This window comes from Carica papaya, chromosome 6, assembly GCF_054855325.1.
Source record: "Carica papaya isolate Zhongbai chromosome 6, ASM5485532v1, whole genome shotgun sequence".
Lineage (NCBI taxonomy): Eukaryota > Viridiplantae > Streptophyta > Magnoliopsida > Brassicales > Caricaceae > Carica > Carica papaya.
In genome coordinates this window covers 7,028,671-7,044,247 of record NC_142314.1, presented here as the reverse complement: position 1 = coordinate 7,044,247, position 15,577 = coordinate 7,028,671, and the positions used below count along the sequence as shown (strand labels likewise).

General features: G+C 34.8%; 2 protein-coding genes across 3 annotated transcripts; one reads left to right on the top strand and one right to left on the bottom strand.

Annotated features, from left to right (window-relative positions):
* The first annotated feature begins 593 nt into the window (after positions 1-593).
* Positions 594-11,053, top strand: ALDH6B2 (aldehyde dehydrogenase 6B2). The gene is made up of 19 exons (XM_022047971.2): positions 594-752; positions 885-982; positions 1,524-1,595; positions 1,706-1,867; positions 1,965-2,043; positions 2,151-2,305; positions 2,505-2,568; positions 3,311-3,390; positions 3,729-3,794; positions 5,379-5,429; positions 5,562-5,713; positions 6,066-6,156; positions 6,383-6,463; positions 9,885-9,962; positions 10,123-10,158; positions 10,264-10,307; positions 10,400-10,478; positions 10,625-10,715; positions 10,798-11,053. The coding sequence occupies exons 1-19, from the start codon at positions 725-727 to the stop codon at positions 10,911-10,913; spliced, it is 1,623 nt and encodes a 540-aa protein (XP_021903663.1). The 5' UTR covers positions 594-724; the 3' UTR covers positions 10,914-11,053.
* A 356-nt stretch (positions 11,054-11,409) lies between these two features.
* LOC110819016 (uncharacterized) lies at positions 11,410-15,226 on the bottom strand. 2 transcript variants are annotated; one of them, XM_022048094.2, is made up of 6 exons: positions 15,037-15,226; positions 14,364-14,390; positions 14,143-14,265; positions 13,414-13,657; positions 13,132-13,209; positions 11,410-12,389 (listed from the first exon to the last, which is right to left on the bottom strand). In XM_022048094.2, exons 1-6 carry the CDS (start codon positions 15,090-15,092, stop codon positions 11,598-11,600), a joined length of 1,320 nt encoding a protein of 439 aa, XP_021903786.1. In that variant the 5' UTR covers positions 15,093-15,226; the 3' UTR covers positions 11,410-11,597. The 2 variants fall into 2 exon arrangements, with proteins under 2 accessions (XP_021903786.1, XP_021903787.1); XM_022048095.2 differs by having other exon boundaries at positions 13,138-13,209.
* Between the last annotated feature and the right edge of the window lie 351 nt (positions 15,227-15,577).

Genomic DNA, 15,577 nt, shown 5'->3' with positions numbered 1-15,577 from the left:
AAATTAAGCTAAAAAAAAAAAATTTATGTATTATGTATTTTATTAATATCTTATCACTGTTTAATTAAAATATAATATAATATATATATAAATGCATCAAAACAATATTTAAAGTAAAAATATATTAGTCAATATATAGATTTAAAAGAGTAAATCTAAAATGTTTAAAAATGAATGTAAATTATCTAAAAAATTAATATTACTAACAAAAGGTGTTACTACAGCATTTAAAATAGACATTATAAAACATACAAAACTTGATTGGCAATATTTTTCTCCATTATAATTTGAAATTTAATTTTTTTTTTAAAAAAAAACAAAATTATCGGTAAGCACGTGATGAAAACACCAGGATAAGGAAGAGCAGTTATGCATTAGTTTATTAATATTTTATTGCGTATGTAATTTAATTTTTGTTGCCAATATATATTCAAAAAAATATTATAAATAGTTTTATACAGCTAACCTTTTTTTTGTTACAATTTATTGCCCTTATATAACGTAGGGAGGTTGGCTGCCATCCACATCATGAAATCTCGACCGTTTATTTATTGCCTTAAACTTACGTTCTATATCCGACGGTTCTAATTCAAAGCAGCCTCGTTATCATGGAAGTAAAAACTGGTGATACAGTCACTACCTGTTCATCTATATAAGTTAAAAGCGCCGAGTCGAACAACATTTCTCGTCAAAAATCAGTGAAGAAGGACCAATAAGAAAGAAAATGATCTTGCGATTTTCGTTTCAGCGAGGTGACATGAAAGGAGTTGAAGAGATGTTTTTGTGAAATAATCTGCTGATCAATATTGATCGTGTTTTCAGATAAAATGGATTGAAAATTAGCTGACTTCTATTTTTAATTTTTTGTGTGATTTTTCTCACAGCAAGGAATCTGAAGGCCTTGAGGCCTCAGATTTTCGCTTTGGGAGACTTGAAGTTCTCCACGGCAGCTGAGCCGTCTTCTAGGAAGCATAATCCTCCGGTTAGTTGGTGTTGGTGTGTGTGGCGATTTGTATGCGTATTTCGTGTTTGTTTACCGAGAAAATGTGATAGAAAAGGATGTGATTTGCAAGTTTGCGTCCATGATTGAGTTTCCACTTGTCTGAGCCTTTATGTGACTATATTGGCCATGGGAAATCAAATCTTGTTGATGATATATAGTATTTTTTAAAAAAAGAAAGAAAACAATTGGAAACTTATGTTTCACTTACCATAGAATATGACGATTCAGAGGAAACACATGGAGGCAACAGGATTCATGGTGACTTTGTTAGGTAATGCCTGATTGCAGAGAAGTAGATAGGAGGGACGAATTAACTTTGTTTTTACATGCTGCTTTTGTTTAGTGATCAAGTACATCTGCAAAGAAAAAAAAGCCGCAGTCAGAACAGACTTGTATTTCCTGAATACACTGTGGACCAATTTTATTTTGTTGTAACCTAGAAACACTACTGTTGCATTGTCTTGAGTTAGGTTTTATTATTGTTAACAGATGGTATTTGATTGATTGTATCTTCATCCAGAGGGTTCCCAATCTCATTGGAGGTTCTTTTGTCAATTCACAATCATCAGCATTCATTGATGTTATAAACCCTGTAAGTGTGTAAACTGTCTCATTTTATCATGTTGTCTGTTTTAATTTTTTGTGATTTAGTGGTGTAACCTGTCTTTCTTTCGGTTTCAACATATTTTTAATTTTCTGTAGGCAACGCAACAAGTTGTTTCACAAGTTCCTTTGACTACTAATGAAGAGTTTAAAGCAGCAGTATCAGCAGCTAAGCAGGCTTTTCCATCATGGCGTAACACACCAGTTACCACACGACAACGGGTCATGTTCAAGCTCCAGGAGCTTATTCGCAGAAATACAGTAAGCAAGTCATAGATTTTGTTTTGACTCCCCTACTTTGTTTATTCATTTTGAGTAGACACTTTTGTGTTATATGTTCACTGGAAGTTTGCTACAGGATAGGCTTGCCATGAGCATTACAACTGAGCAGGGAAAGACTTTGAAGGATGCTCAGGGGGATGTTTTCCGTGGCTTAGGTCAGTATGTTTGTTCTCCTCATGTAGTTTTTACCAATCATGAGTCAGAGAGAAGATTGAGCTCCTTTCCTAATGGTGCATTTTTTCATTTTTTTTTCCTTGTCTAGAGGTGGTGGAACATGCTTGTGGCATGGCAACTCTGCAAATGGGAGAGTATGTCCCCAATGTATCAAGTGGAATTGACACATACAGTATGAGGGAGCCACTTGGTGTTTGTGCTGGAATTTGTCCCTTCAACTTTCCAGCAATGATTCCCTTATGGGTGAGCATGCCAAAGTTTTCTCCTTTTTATATGTTGTCTTTCCATGATCAACTATTTTTATGTATTAGATCTATATACTTACGTTAAATGCTTTATTTGGTCATTACACCTTAAGGTTTAAAATGTCTTTTTCTTACTGAACTTGAGGTTGAAAATGCTAATTCTGAGGACTACTTTGTTTTTTATTATCTTTCTACAGATGTTTCCCATAGCCATTACTTGTGGTAATACGTTTGTCTTAAAGCCATCAGAAAAGGATCCTGGTGAGCATTTTCATACTTCAAGGATTTTCATTTGTAATGTCTGAAAGCATTTCACCCTTTTGGTTGTAGTCACTATTGTATGAATCTTAGAGCTGTTTGCATTTATCTATTATGTTTGACTTGATTTGCATCAAAGCACTCGTTTCAAATATCTTAAATTCCACATTTTTTTAGCACTATTGTGAAAATGGTGTCTTTGAATCTGCAAATTCTACATCTGGAGCCTTACTGAGAAAATAGGGCCATACTGAGAAAATGTTGTGCTAAAATTTTTGCTAGTGTTGGTTCGGTAAGTACGTTTCTTTTCTTTTACTAGGTTTTCCTTGTATCTTGTTATATTTGTCACAAATATTTAACTGATCTTTGTTTTCCAGTTTCTTAGCTACCTTCACCAAAATTAAGATTTTGATTCTCAGAAATCTTGAGCAAAATATCCTCTTAACATTTCTGAGCTGACTATTGGTTTATCTTACGTGTGATGCTAGAGGACTCATGGGATTTAAAACTTCCATTCACCATCAAATGGCTAATTGTTTGATATTGTTAATCTTTTGGGTTTTCTTCTCTTGCTTGTTGGCTCTTTGTTTTGATTTTTAGCTGGCTATATTTTTGTTTGCTGCTACAGTTGAACTATCCTTTTTTTTTTTTGAGATAAAATGTGTAAAGAATAGCAATTGGACTATCTTTTGTGTTGCAGTTTGTTGCTTCATCTAATTATTAATGCTCAATTCATTATATACAGGTGCATCTATAATGCTTGCTGAGTTAGCCATGGAGGCTGGTTTACCTGATGGTGTTCTAAACATTGTACATGGCACCAGTGTATGCTCTTGATTCGAGAGCTTTTTATCTCTGGACCTTTATTTTCGAAAATGGTCCAATATGCTCTCAGTAATTAAATAAATTAGAAGCACTAAACTATGTAAGATTCTAATTGATCCTTGGTCGTTTAAGGTTTTCAAGCTTTCAGTTGAAGTTGTAAGTATACTGTAATGAAGGGGCTGTCATATCTGCCTTATGGAAAAGAATAAAGTCTTCTTTATTTAAATAATCTCAATATTGGAGTTGATTGATGGTGCTAAATTATCGCCAAATGAATTATTTTCCTAATGCTTTTATCTATTTCTTTATTTTATCTAATGCATTTTACTTTATGACAGGATATTGTGAATGCTATTTGCGATGATGATAATATCAGGGCTATATCATTTGTTGGCTCTAATACTGTAAGCATCCCTTAGTTTTGCTTTTCAGTTTTCAGTGTTCTATTAGCTCCTTAATATGATTACATGATTGAAAAGGATTATTTCCTATTTGTGATGCACAATTTTTTGGAATTTAGGGAGTGATTATGATCAATTGGAACTAGTGTGCATTTTTGTTGGCGATTCCCTGAAAAAAAACCTTATATCCTTTTACCACTACTTGTGAAGGATACTCAGTCCATCAGAAATATATCCTGTTCATGGACAGCCGAAGGTTGGGCTAATCCTTTTAACTTGAATTGATGAGAATTTGAGGAAAAAGCAAATGGCTTATTGCTTGAGTCTACCTATGGAATTATCTTGAAATAAACTAAAGAGAAAAGATTTTGCGAAAGGAACTGGAAAACTCTTGAAAAAATTTCTATAGCATAGCTTATTGGAAGTTTCTTCAAATTGCCAGTCAAATAGTCCTAAAAGAATCTTAGAATAGAACTGTTCAATTTTATTTTTGCGAGCATAGAGAACTATTTAGCATTGCTTGTTGGTCCCTTTTTATGGTACTTTATGGCGTTTTGTGATGCACGTGAATTTTTTTTATGTTTAATTTAATAGTAAAAAAAATTATATTTTAACAAAATAAGGAATCTTTCAGTTGATATTAAATGACGGTGAGTGCTAGAGAATATCATATATAAAGAAAATGGAAATGGATTTAATAGATTGAAGTTAAGTATAGAAAATATACAATGAAACAAAGAATTTGAATTTGAGAGAGAACTTCAAAATAGTGAGGGAAATAGGAGACAGATTAACTGATTTAAAAATTTTATAATTATCACTTTGAGGTAAAATAAGATTGTAACTCTCGAAAGTTCATGTCTGGAATTTTGTTTTGAGCTAATTTCTTCTAGCTTGATGGAAACCCACTCAGTAATAGCGATTATTGAGTTACCTTCCGAACAGGGGCAATGTCTCCATGGAACTTGAAAAAGTACAATCATTGCATGTAAAGCTCTTTATGTATAAGAATATCTATAGACAAATTTTTATTTTGACCCCATATTTTCTGTTATTTTGACTTCATTAATTGAAAAAAGTAAAGTTCATATGAGGTCTCTATGTGTTAGCAAGAATTGAGAATGCATAAACTTCTTGGAGAAGGAGTAGTTTTTAAAAAGATTAAAAAGAAAAGAATAAAAGAACTTCAATAATCTAAAACGTAATAATATTTTTATTGCATCCAGTTTCTAAATTTTTTAGTTCTGTCCATTCCATTATCATTTGGAGTTTACAAGTAATTCATACAATTTAAAAAGCAAAAAAACAAAAAACAAAAAGCAAAAAACAAAAAATCAGACGCATGCTTCCTCCTCCCTGGGAATGGTTTCCATTATGGGCATTTTTAACAATTGCAGATATTTTTAAATTTCTGGTTGAATTTTTTCATTTTAATTACGACTTGGCACTAACAATTTTTTCTAGGAATATCATAGAGGTTATGCTTGTTGGTAAACCCATCAACACTTTCTTCCTGTTGTTTATCTCAGCTATTTTCATCTATTAATTGTTATGTCTTGTAATTCTTACTTGATGCTATTGTTAAAGGCTGGCATGCATATATATGGAAGAGCATCAGCTAAAGGAAAACGTGTTCAGGTAGGTGCATGTGTAGAATATGTTGTATGTCTTTCTTATAATATGCTTGCTTCCTTAGCATTCCAATAAAAGCTGATTGAACTTGTTTTGGAGTTAAACAATACATATGAATATGATAACTCTTGTGCTCAGTCAAATATGGGGGCCAAAAATCATGGGGTTGTCTTACCTGATGCAAACCTGGATGCTACATTAAATGCTCTAGTGGCTGCTGGTTTTGGTGCTGCGGGACAAAGGTGCATGGCCCTCAGCACAGTGGTTTTTGTTGGTGGCTCAAAATCATGGTATTTTGTTTTGTGTGTTTATTTTTCAATTTACCTTGAAGACTGAAGCATGAGTTATCTCAAAAGATTCATGAACATGTATTGAAAAGTTGTAGTTCTGTAGAATTGCCAATCATAATTTTTCTCCCAAACTTTTTAGACTATCTCCTTAATAGTTCCTCGATCTACAAACTGCAAAAGTAGTGAAAGGGTCATTTCTGAATTGGAATCTAAAGCTCTTGAAGGTCTTGTAGAACATTATAGTAGTAGCAAAAACAAAGTACCATGTATACAATATTCTGAAATGCTATCATAGTATAGGACTTCAGAGTTTGATTAATGACAGCATTAAATGGAGATCACCTTTGTTCAGGGAAGATAAATTGGTTGACCGTGCTAAAGCTCTAAAAGTCACTGCTGGAACAGAACCAGAAGCAGACCTTGGTCCAGTGATTAGTAAACAGGTAACTCGTGGCTTTTCACTGCCAATAATTAGAAGTAGACTCTCTTTTTAAAAATATAAGTAAATAGAAGAGCTCTTGCTTTGAATTATTTGATATGCAGAAACCTCCACCCCTAGTTGCAGATAGAAAAAGTTAAACTTTCGGATCATTTAAATTTGCTTCCCCATATTCTGAAGTAGGTTTAAACTCATTTTTTTCATTTGTTCGCTAATCTTCATTTCAACAGGCTAAGGAACGAATATGCAGATTAATTCAAACTGGCGTTGAAAGTGGTGCTAGACTCCTGCTCGACGGGAGAAATATAATGGTATTGTATTATATTGTTTATGCTTTTACCATCTTTCATCGCTGCTCTACAAGATCCTCCATTGTACATTGATTTTTTTGAAATAGAAAATTACAAAGAATAGCATTTTAAAACTTCAAGTTCTGATACATGATTGCTGATTAGCATAAGGATCCTATGGATTCTGGGTTAACGTCGTTGCCCCTAAATAAAACAATTGCAACATAAATTGAAGTTCTTACACCATACTCAAAATAGCTTTATTCTGTCCCTATTGATTAACCTTTCAACCTTAAGTATAACATTTGCAATGTAAAATCTGGGACCTTAATTTATTTATTAAAAAAACCCTAAAGTCTAGAACTAAGTATTTTTATTTCTGTCAAAAGACCATTTTATGCTTCTAAAGGTTCGTGTATTTGTTTATTTCCAAATAGCTCATAAGTAGCCAAAGGGATAGGGCCTAAATCCTTGTTGTAGTGTTCATCCCTATAGATGCCTTTCCAAGCCTGTATCCCTTTTTTGACTGAACCTGCCACAGCATACTTCAATCCCATAAGACAATAAGTCAAGCACCAAAGCCGGTAAGAGAAAAGACACCAATGGCGAAGATGGTTGACAGGCTTTGCAGCTCTCTTACATAAGTAGCATCAATCACGATGACCTTCCCTCTTGATCAGATTCTTTATACTTAGCTCTTGCCTGCTTCCCAGGAAAAAAAGCTACTATAGGAGATGTATTGGCCTTTCTAATTAGTTTTCATGTGAAATCTTCATCGGTCCTTCCACTTCTGGCCAAATAGGAGTAATTAGAGACTGTCCTTTTCAAGCGAAGTCCCCAAACAGTTTCATCCAAGGGTTTAAAAGTCTTTCCCTTTGAGACAGACACTAGATTAAATTTGCATATTCATTCACCTCTTAGTCATTGAGATTCCTTATCAGGTCCACATCCAGACTCTATTACTCACTGAATTTGAGAAGCTTTTCTGCCACCTTTGCCTCTTTTTTATTACAAGCCAAAGAAAAAATCGGTGGCAAAACAATTCCCTAGAGTACCACCATCAATTCATTTGTCCAACCAGAATGTCACCTTTTCACCTGATCCAACCTTCCACAATATGTGTTCTTGAATCTCCTCTTTTCTCATTCTAATTCTTTCCATAACCCAATGCATATGGACTTCTTAAACTTTTGGAGTATCTCCCTATTCTGTTGAAGTCAAACCTGGTTCTGATCACCCTCCACGACAGGCATTCTCTTTCTCATGAATTTCCAGAGTCACTTTCCTTGTAAGGGTCTGTTGAACTCGACCATTGACCTTTGTGGTATGGATTTTTAACTAGTTTCAAGTGATATATTCAAGTGACCCCATAGGAGACAATATTGAGTAGCTTTTAATTTCTTGCCACACTTACTGGATTAAAAGTAAATTGGCAAGTTGACAAGTGTGCTTTTGATAGAGTCAGTTCCTTCAATAGAATTTGTTTTCCCTATCCCACTAGTCTGGCTTCAAATTTATTGGTGATGGGGTCATCCCAAATGGAAGTGTCTTTAAATTTAGCATTCAGGGGTAAACCCACGTACTTCAAAGGAAGATAGGTTACTCTGTACCCTAAAATTCTAGCAAAGTTGGCTCTCTGTCTCCAATCTGAACCAATACGGACATTGTCAGGTTGACCTTGAGACCAAAAACCTCTTGAAAGCATAGGAGCACACCTATTGTTCGGTACAAATTGCAGTTCAGGCTTGCAAAGTAGTAACATGTTGTCTGAGAATAGTAGACGGGTTACCTCCTCAGAGTCACTGTTTTCTCTCACAATCAGGTTCCTGAAGAATTGATTGTCTCTAGCTCTTTCATCAGGCTATTAGTGCCTGACTTACAATGATACAGAGAGTCGGGAGAGATTGTCTCCTGCCTTAGGCCCTTGCATGCTGTTGATTGTCTCTAGCTCTTTCATCAGGCTGTTAGTGCCTCAATTACAATGATATGGAGAAGTCGGGAGAGATTGTCTCCTGCCTCAGGACCTTGAATACCTTAAAGAAATCTGAATGACCACTTTTTGCCATAACAACAAACGAAAGAGTTTGGATGTAAACACTTTATCCATGAATGTCATTTGGTGCCAAAACCTATTCTGTACATCATAGACAGAAAGAAACTCCAAGACACGGTATTGTACTTCTCTGTATTTGGTTTACAAATCATCCCTTCAGCTCTTTTTTCATTAAGTGATCCACCCCTTCTTGTAGTCAAGGGCTGCATCTAGGATTTGCACTCCCTCTACAATAGCATGTTGACATTCCCCTCCAATCCTTTCCGCCACCATGCTCAATATTCTTGTCAGGACCTTTATCACAAGCTTATAAAGGCTATGTACAAGGTGATGGGTACTAAATTCTTTTATGTTTGAGGGCCCAACAACTGTTGGAATGAGGAGAAAAAATGTGGACTTGAAGCTGGACACAAAGGATTTGTTTTAACGGAACTCATAAACAACAAAGTCGTATCCTCATTCAACGAATTTGGAATTTGTTGAATCAAGCTCATGTTGAAACCATTAGGCCCAAGTGCCGTATCCCTTTTGCAACTCATAAGGGCTTCAAAAATCTCATCCTCAGAAAAAGGAGAGTCCGGCCCTGCTCTCATGATTCTCCGAAGTGTTGAATTTTTAACAATTCAAGGTTGGTGGCCATGATGCATCTTCAGAAATTAGCTACATAAAATAGACTGATTTTCTCTCTCAACTATTTATTCCCTTTAATATTTGGCCATTGATCTCCATCCCCTCCAGATAGGTGTATCTGTGAAAACAGACAATATCATGGGAGAACGTGGTGTTGCTACCTCAGGACAAATATTAGCTCCTTTCTTCATTTTCCTGCCACAATCTGTTTCGATTATGCATTGATATGAATGACAACTTATATCTTCTGTCCTCTGTGTTTCACTAGAAGTTTAAAATTTTCAATGGAAGTAATGGGATAATTTCAAAATTTGTAAACCATCTGATTTATCAGATATGAATAAATCAGGAAGGTATCTCACATATGGCTACTTGAAAACACATTTATAATTAGATATTTAAGTGGAAGAACAATGTTTTTCTTTCATGGTCCTTCTCTGTGTTCTTTCCCTTCACTAGAAAGACAAAGATGTTTTGAGAAAGACGGAAAAGAGGAATCTATTTGAGAAAAAGGATAGCTATCTAATTTAGAACAGGAAAAGAAGGTTTCAGCATTGACACATCTGTGTATTTGGTCCTTGATTATCTCTTGGTTTTATTGTTAGCTGATAAGGTTCCTTCTGGTTCTCTTGGTTTCCTTGTTAGCTGATAAGGTTCCTTCTAGTTTATACTTTCATGATGGACTTGGTTATTTTTTAGCAAAAAGAAAATAAAAAGCATGGACTTGTTATTCATTTATCATTCATGGGTAACAAACAGGTTCCTGGATACGAGCATGGCAATTTCATTGGTCCTACCATCTTATCTGGGGTTACAGCTGACATGGAGTGCTACAAGGTATTACTAAGTGTTGTATGATCCTTTTTTGCTGCCTCTATTTGGACTGGGATCTGCAGAACTGATACTTCCAGTTTTGTCTGGAAATTGGCCCTTGTATCAATATATACTATACAATTTATTAACGACTTGTAAAACCTTGAACCTTGGCAATGTGCAGGAGGAAATTTTTGGACCGGTTCTTATTTGCATGGAGGTTTGTTTTTCTTAATAACTCTCCTGCTTCTATGCTAATTTTATCCATGTTGGTTAGTTTGATTGTATTAACCTGTATCCTTTTTGGCTCCCTATGGATATTCAGGCTGACAGCTTGGAAGAAGCCATACAAATTGTTAACAAAAACAAGTATTTCCTTCATTATAATGACTGCATCTTTCTCTCATTAACTTTGTTCTTTGTTGTATATTTTGTACATGCGAGTTACTTTTCTGTTACAGGTATGGTAATGGAGCTTCAATCTTCACTTCATCTGGTGCGGCTGCAAGGAAATTCCAGACGGAGATTGAAGCAGGACAGGTGAATGAATCTACATAAGAAATGAACATAGCATAGTTTAGGGCTTGCAAACTGCAGAAGTTCAAATCATATCATTCACACCTGCAACGACGTCAAATTGCACTATAATTCCATATGAATCTCTAACATGAGTTATTCTTTCCTAGGTTGGGATCAATGTTCCTATTCCAGTTCCATTGCCCTTTTTCTCGTTTACCGGATCGAAGGCATCATTTGCTGGTGATCTTAACTTCTATGGTAAATATTCCTCAAAAACCTAGCCCTCCAACATTACCAAAATGAAGAATTTGTAAATGGCCAAGTAATCTTGAATTTGCAGGTAAAGCTGGAGTTAACTTTTACACTCAGATCAAGACGGTAACTCAACAATGGAAGGACTTACCGAGTGGCAGTGGAGTATCCCTTGCGATGCCAACTTCCCAGAAGTTAACATAAAAATAATCAATCTCTTATAATTAGAACCGACTCTCAGTAATAAATCAAGAAGGTTTTTCCTTTCCTTTGTAAATGTTCAGTTTAAGTCATAATTCAAGACGCTTGAATTTTCATAAAACAAACTATTAAGTATTTTGCAATCTTTATGTTTTTACATGCCAATCAAATTAAATTAAAAATAATTAAGTAGAATTCCAAGTTTCATTCAATTCAGATGATAGTAATCTCTCTTTTGGGTTTTACATAAATGTTATGTAGATCTAAATTCTCAAAAGCAATATTAATTTTTAAATAAAAAACAGTTAATTCTCTTTGGTTAATTCACTGAAGGCTATGAACTGATTTAGAGATGAGAGTTCAAGTCTACTGTAAAAGTTAATTCACTGTGAGTAATATTAAGTGTATGTTGCTGTTTTTATTAGTCGTTTAAAGATGTTGATTTTCTTTGAGGGAGAAATTGTAAAAGTTAATTAACCAAAAAAAAAAACTGTGAGAGTTACGTAAGAATACATGAACTCATAAATGAGAACACAAGAGGCAAACATTTACACATACATAACAGACATATACGTGGATCTGTATGTGTGTATATATATATATATATATATATATATATATATATATATGCCGGTGTATGTGAAGTGTATGATATATCAGCCGCCTTCAGAAAATTTTCTGGTTCCATTATTCCGATTTCCCACCTGCCATGCGACTCATCAGTTTCCTAAGTTGAGCCAAGTGCTTCTTTCCATTTACATGACAGTTTAAATCTACTGAACTAGTCAAGCTCACGTTGCAGATGGCACACCAATTTTCGGACTCCCTTTTTTTCTTCACCATCTCCTTCTCTTGTTGGAGTTTCCCATTTTTCTCTTTATTTTTACCCGCATCGCGTGCCATACACTTCTCTTTCTCCTTCCTGGACAGATTTTCAGAGTTCTTGGTTTGATTTTTATCTGAAGAACATTTCTCGGGTCCTGCCTTGGTTGGCTGATCAGATTTCTTTGTCAATGGAGTTGCAGAAGCTTTCCCTTTCGGTGCCTTGTTGTTTGCTTTCAATTGCTCGCGAGCAGCCTTATGTCGCTTCCCTTGAAGATGATCATTCAAGTTGCTCTCACTCGTGCATCTCGCTTGACATATGGCACATGTCCATTCTTTTTGCACTTGCTTTGGCTCAGGAATTTCTCTTCCGGCTGCTTCTGCCACCACTTTTGGTTCTTTAGTTTTAGAATGTAGAGATGTTTGAGCCTGATTGGACTGAATTGTGTTAGTCTCTTTTTGGGGAACCTGCAAATGCGATGAGGATGGAGATGAAGAGCCCATCTGGACTGACTGAGACACCGGTCTTTCCTGAACTTGTCTTGCCGGTAGCACTCCTGCTGCTTCTGGATCTTTTTGAGGAGACTGAGATTTTTCTTGTCTTGCGTGAGGTTCTCTAGCCAGTATCTTTCCTGCTGATGCTTCTTTGATCTCCACCTGTAAAAATTGTGAGGTTGAGCTGAGACTTGATGAACAAGGTACTTTTCTTTTCAATAAAAGGGCAGGAAAATAGTATAAATGTACTAATAAAATGCTCCATTTCCAACATTGTTCATAAAGTGCACAGTTGGGTTAATGCATGAAATCAAGAAAATTATGTTGGCATCTTTAATTAATCTTCTTAGTTTCAGATCTAATTACAGATCTTAATTTATGCTAGCTAGAATTAGAATCTGTTCGTTTCAGAACAAGAACTTTTAGGTGGGTATGAGCGGAATTAGTGTTCACAACTCATTTATTCTCGAATCGTTGGAGTCCTTAAACCCCATTGGTAAATAAAATTTATGAAAGTTAAAATTCTAAGTTACCAAGTATTAACAAGGAAATGAGTTTTTTTTAATATCTCTAACAAGTAATGCATAATTTAAGATTTAAATTTACATGTTAAAAATAGAAGAAAAAAATGTACTAACTATCTGATCACGGAGAGTTTGTTGAAAAATAAATGAGGTATTAAAATTTTATCTTAGTGAGATTATGAATCTAGTTAGTTTTGTAAATTTTCTCCAAATAGTTTCCTTTCATGTGTAGTCATAAAGTCTTCAATAAACTAAATCCATCTATATATATATATATATATATATATCGACTTCATCTTGTAAAATATCATTTCCTAAAGATCTGTTTTTCCTAATGAAATGCAGAGTAATATGATTCCCAAAGAAGCATGAAAATAGACCTTAACTGATGCCAATTCCTTCTTCTCAGTAACTTGCACAATCTTGATATCTTTCTGAGTCTCATTCTGCTTTGATCGCTGCCATAAAATAGCATAAGAGAAATTATGCACTGCAAGATCATAATTTCACAAACCGGGTATCCAGTGATAATCAAAATTACATCATAGTGAAATTTTTCACGCCTGCAACGAGAAGTCTATGACAAGGACTAATAAGAATTGCAATTAAATTATCCTATCAAAGTATGTCTTAATAAGGACTCAACAAATCGACTTATTTACCTTGTTAGAGATTATATTCTCTAAAGCTTCGTACCCGTTCTCTTCTACATATTTCTTTGCCTCAGCCAGAAAGTCATCTCTTTTGAGTAAGTCTTTCCTCTTTGCAAATAAATTTATCAGCACATTTGGTCCCATATGAAGACATGGATGCACAAAATGTTCATAGATATAAAGTGCACCATCAAATTGTGGTATCAACATATAGCAGATGATCCCTAGTTTGATGTATGGCCAGATAGACACCCTGATACATATACATATAGATATAAAGTGAAAGGTGTGAATGATAAGCAAATGCTAAAACTCTGTTGCACAATATGATGAATTAGCAAAAATATCGGAATGAAAACAAAAGAAATCAAGGTAATGTGGCTTAGTTTAGGTAACCTACTCTATAAGTGGGACGAATCCTGATCACTAGAAAGAAATTCTAATGTCCAAGATCCAAACCCCAATAGACCAGATCTCCGAAAATAGCAAAGATGTCCATTTTAAAAGTAATACTACATATACCTGGAAATATATACATGGAAGTTCCCTATTAGGATTTAGAAATGTTCAATCTTGTGAAATCAAGACAAGTTAGCATTTTGGAAGCAAAAGTATCCTGAAGAACAACGGTCGTGGAAGCCGGAACGGAGAGATTTCTCTTTTGTTTTTAGAAAGCTTAAAATGTCAACTATAATATTAACATATAAATAGATAGATAGATATAGCAGGAGAGATTACCACTGAAGTAGCTTCATCAAAGCATGTTCAGATAGTGAAATCGAGGAAAAGACAATCCAGTATGTGATCAATTTCATGATGTCCGAGTTTGAATTAGTCTCAATTGCCCAGATAGAAGCGTATCTAAAATCCAGCAAATAAACAATCATCATCAACATAAATATGCCTAAATCTCACCATTTTAACCAAAAACAAATGCAGATTGAGAATTGTAAACTTACAGAGGATAACCCAGTGCAATGAGAGGCCTGAAAACAAATCAAAACCAAAATAAATTAGACTGGACCATGATAGTAGAAAATGATAAAAAATGAAACTTTAAGAGGATATTGGGGGAGATCACCCCAGTCAAATGAACAGTGATTTTTTCCCTTTAGTGGGAAATTGAGAGGATTTTTTTTTTTTTTTTTTATGAAGAAATTAATTTCATCATCTTTATCTGGTAGATGGAATCATTCATTGCTTAGAATGTAAGGAAACTTAAGGGAGAATATATTGAAAATTTCTCAGACATAAACATGAAAAATAAAGAAAAATGCACCATGTTCCATGCAAGCAAATCCAAGCATTTCTTTGCAAATTAGACAAAAACCCATCTGGAATTCAATAATCCCAATGTAATAAACTGATAACCCATGTCTAAATTCAATTTCCGTATCTCATATCATATATATACAGTATCATCCAAACTGAAATTTCAATATTTCAACAGAGAAGAATGAACAATACAAATGCAAAGCAAAAAGAAAGAAAGATTTCTATCACTTTAAAAGCAAATATTCACGACTCTACTACAGAATATATACAGAGAGAGAGAGAGAGAGAGAGAGAGAGAGAGGAAGAAGAAAATGAAGAAGCATATATATGTATATATATTATAATGAAATCAAATACCATGCAAGAACATCAAGGCATGTGAGTGCAAAATTGAAGAACAGCAGAAAAGCCATGTTGATTTTCAAGCTCTTGACGCGATTATCTCAAAGTGAATGAACTGTAAGTGTTCTTCAAAAAAAAAAAGGAAACCGAAAGCGCACGCTGACCAAAAAGTAGAAGCCTGAAAGGCGGGTTCAGTGAGAAATAAGTGAGGAAAAACAACAGAAACAAATTCGTACTTATAGTTGAACTTTACTACCCAAAACGACGCGCTTTACTCCCCAAAACGACGCGCAAGTTTTCACATAACATATACCCCCATGTGGGATCCATCTTTACCGACTTGTGTATGGACACACGCGGCAGCTTTGCTTCTTCCTCGTTCTAGACGCGAGTAAGCTTTTTTTAGGATTGCAATTTGAAAGTCAATGGGTGCGAGTATAAAAATCAGTCATACTCGCTTCCCCTTAAGACAGATGAATTAGGTGATTTCCTCGTACGAACAAAACTCCACGTCATTGCTGTTCCGTGCTGATTGGATGACGTTGTTTAAGAAAAG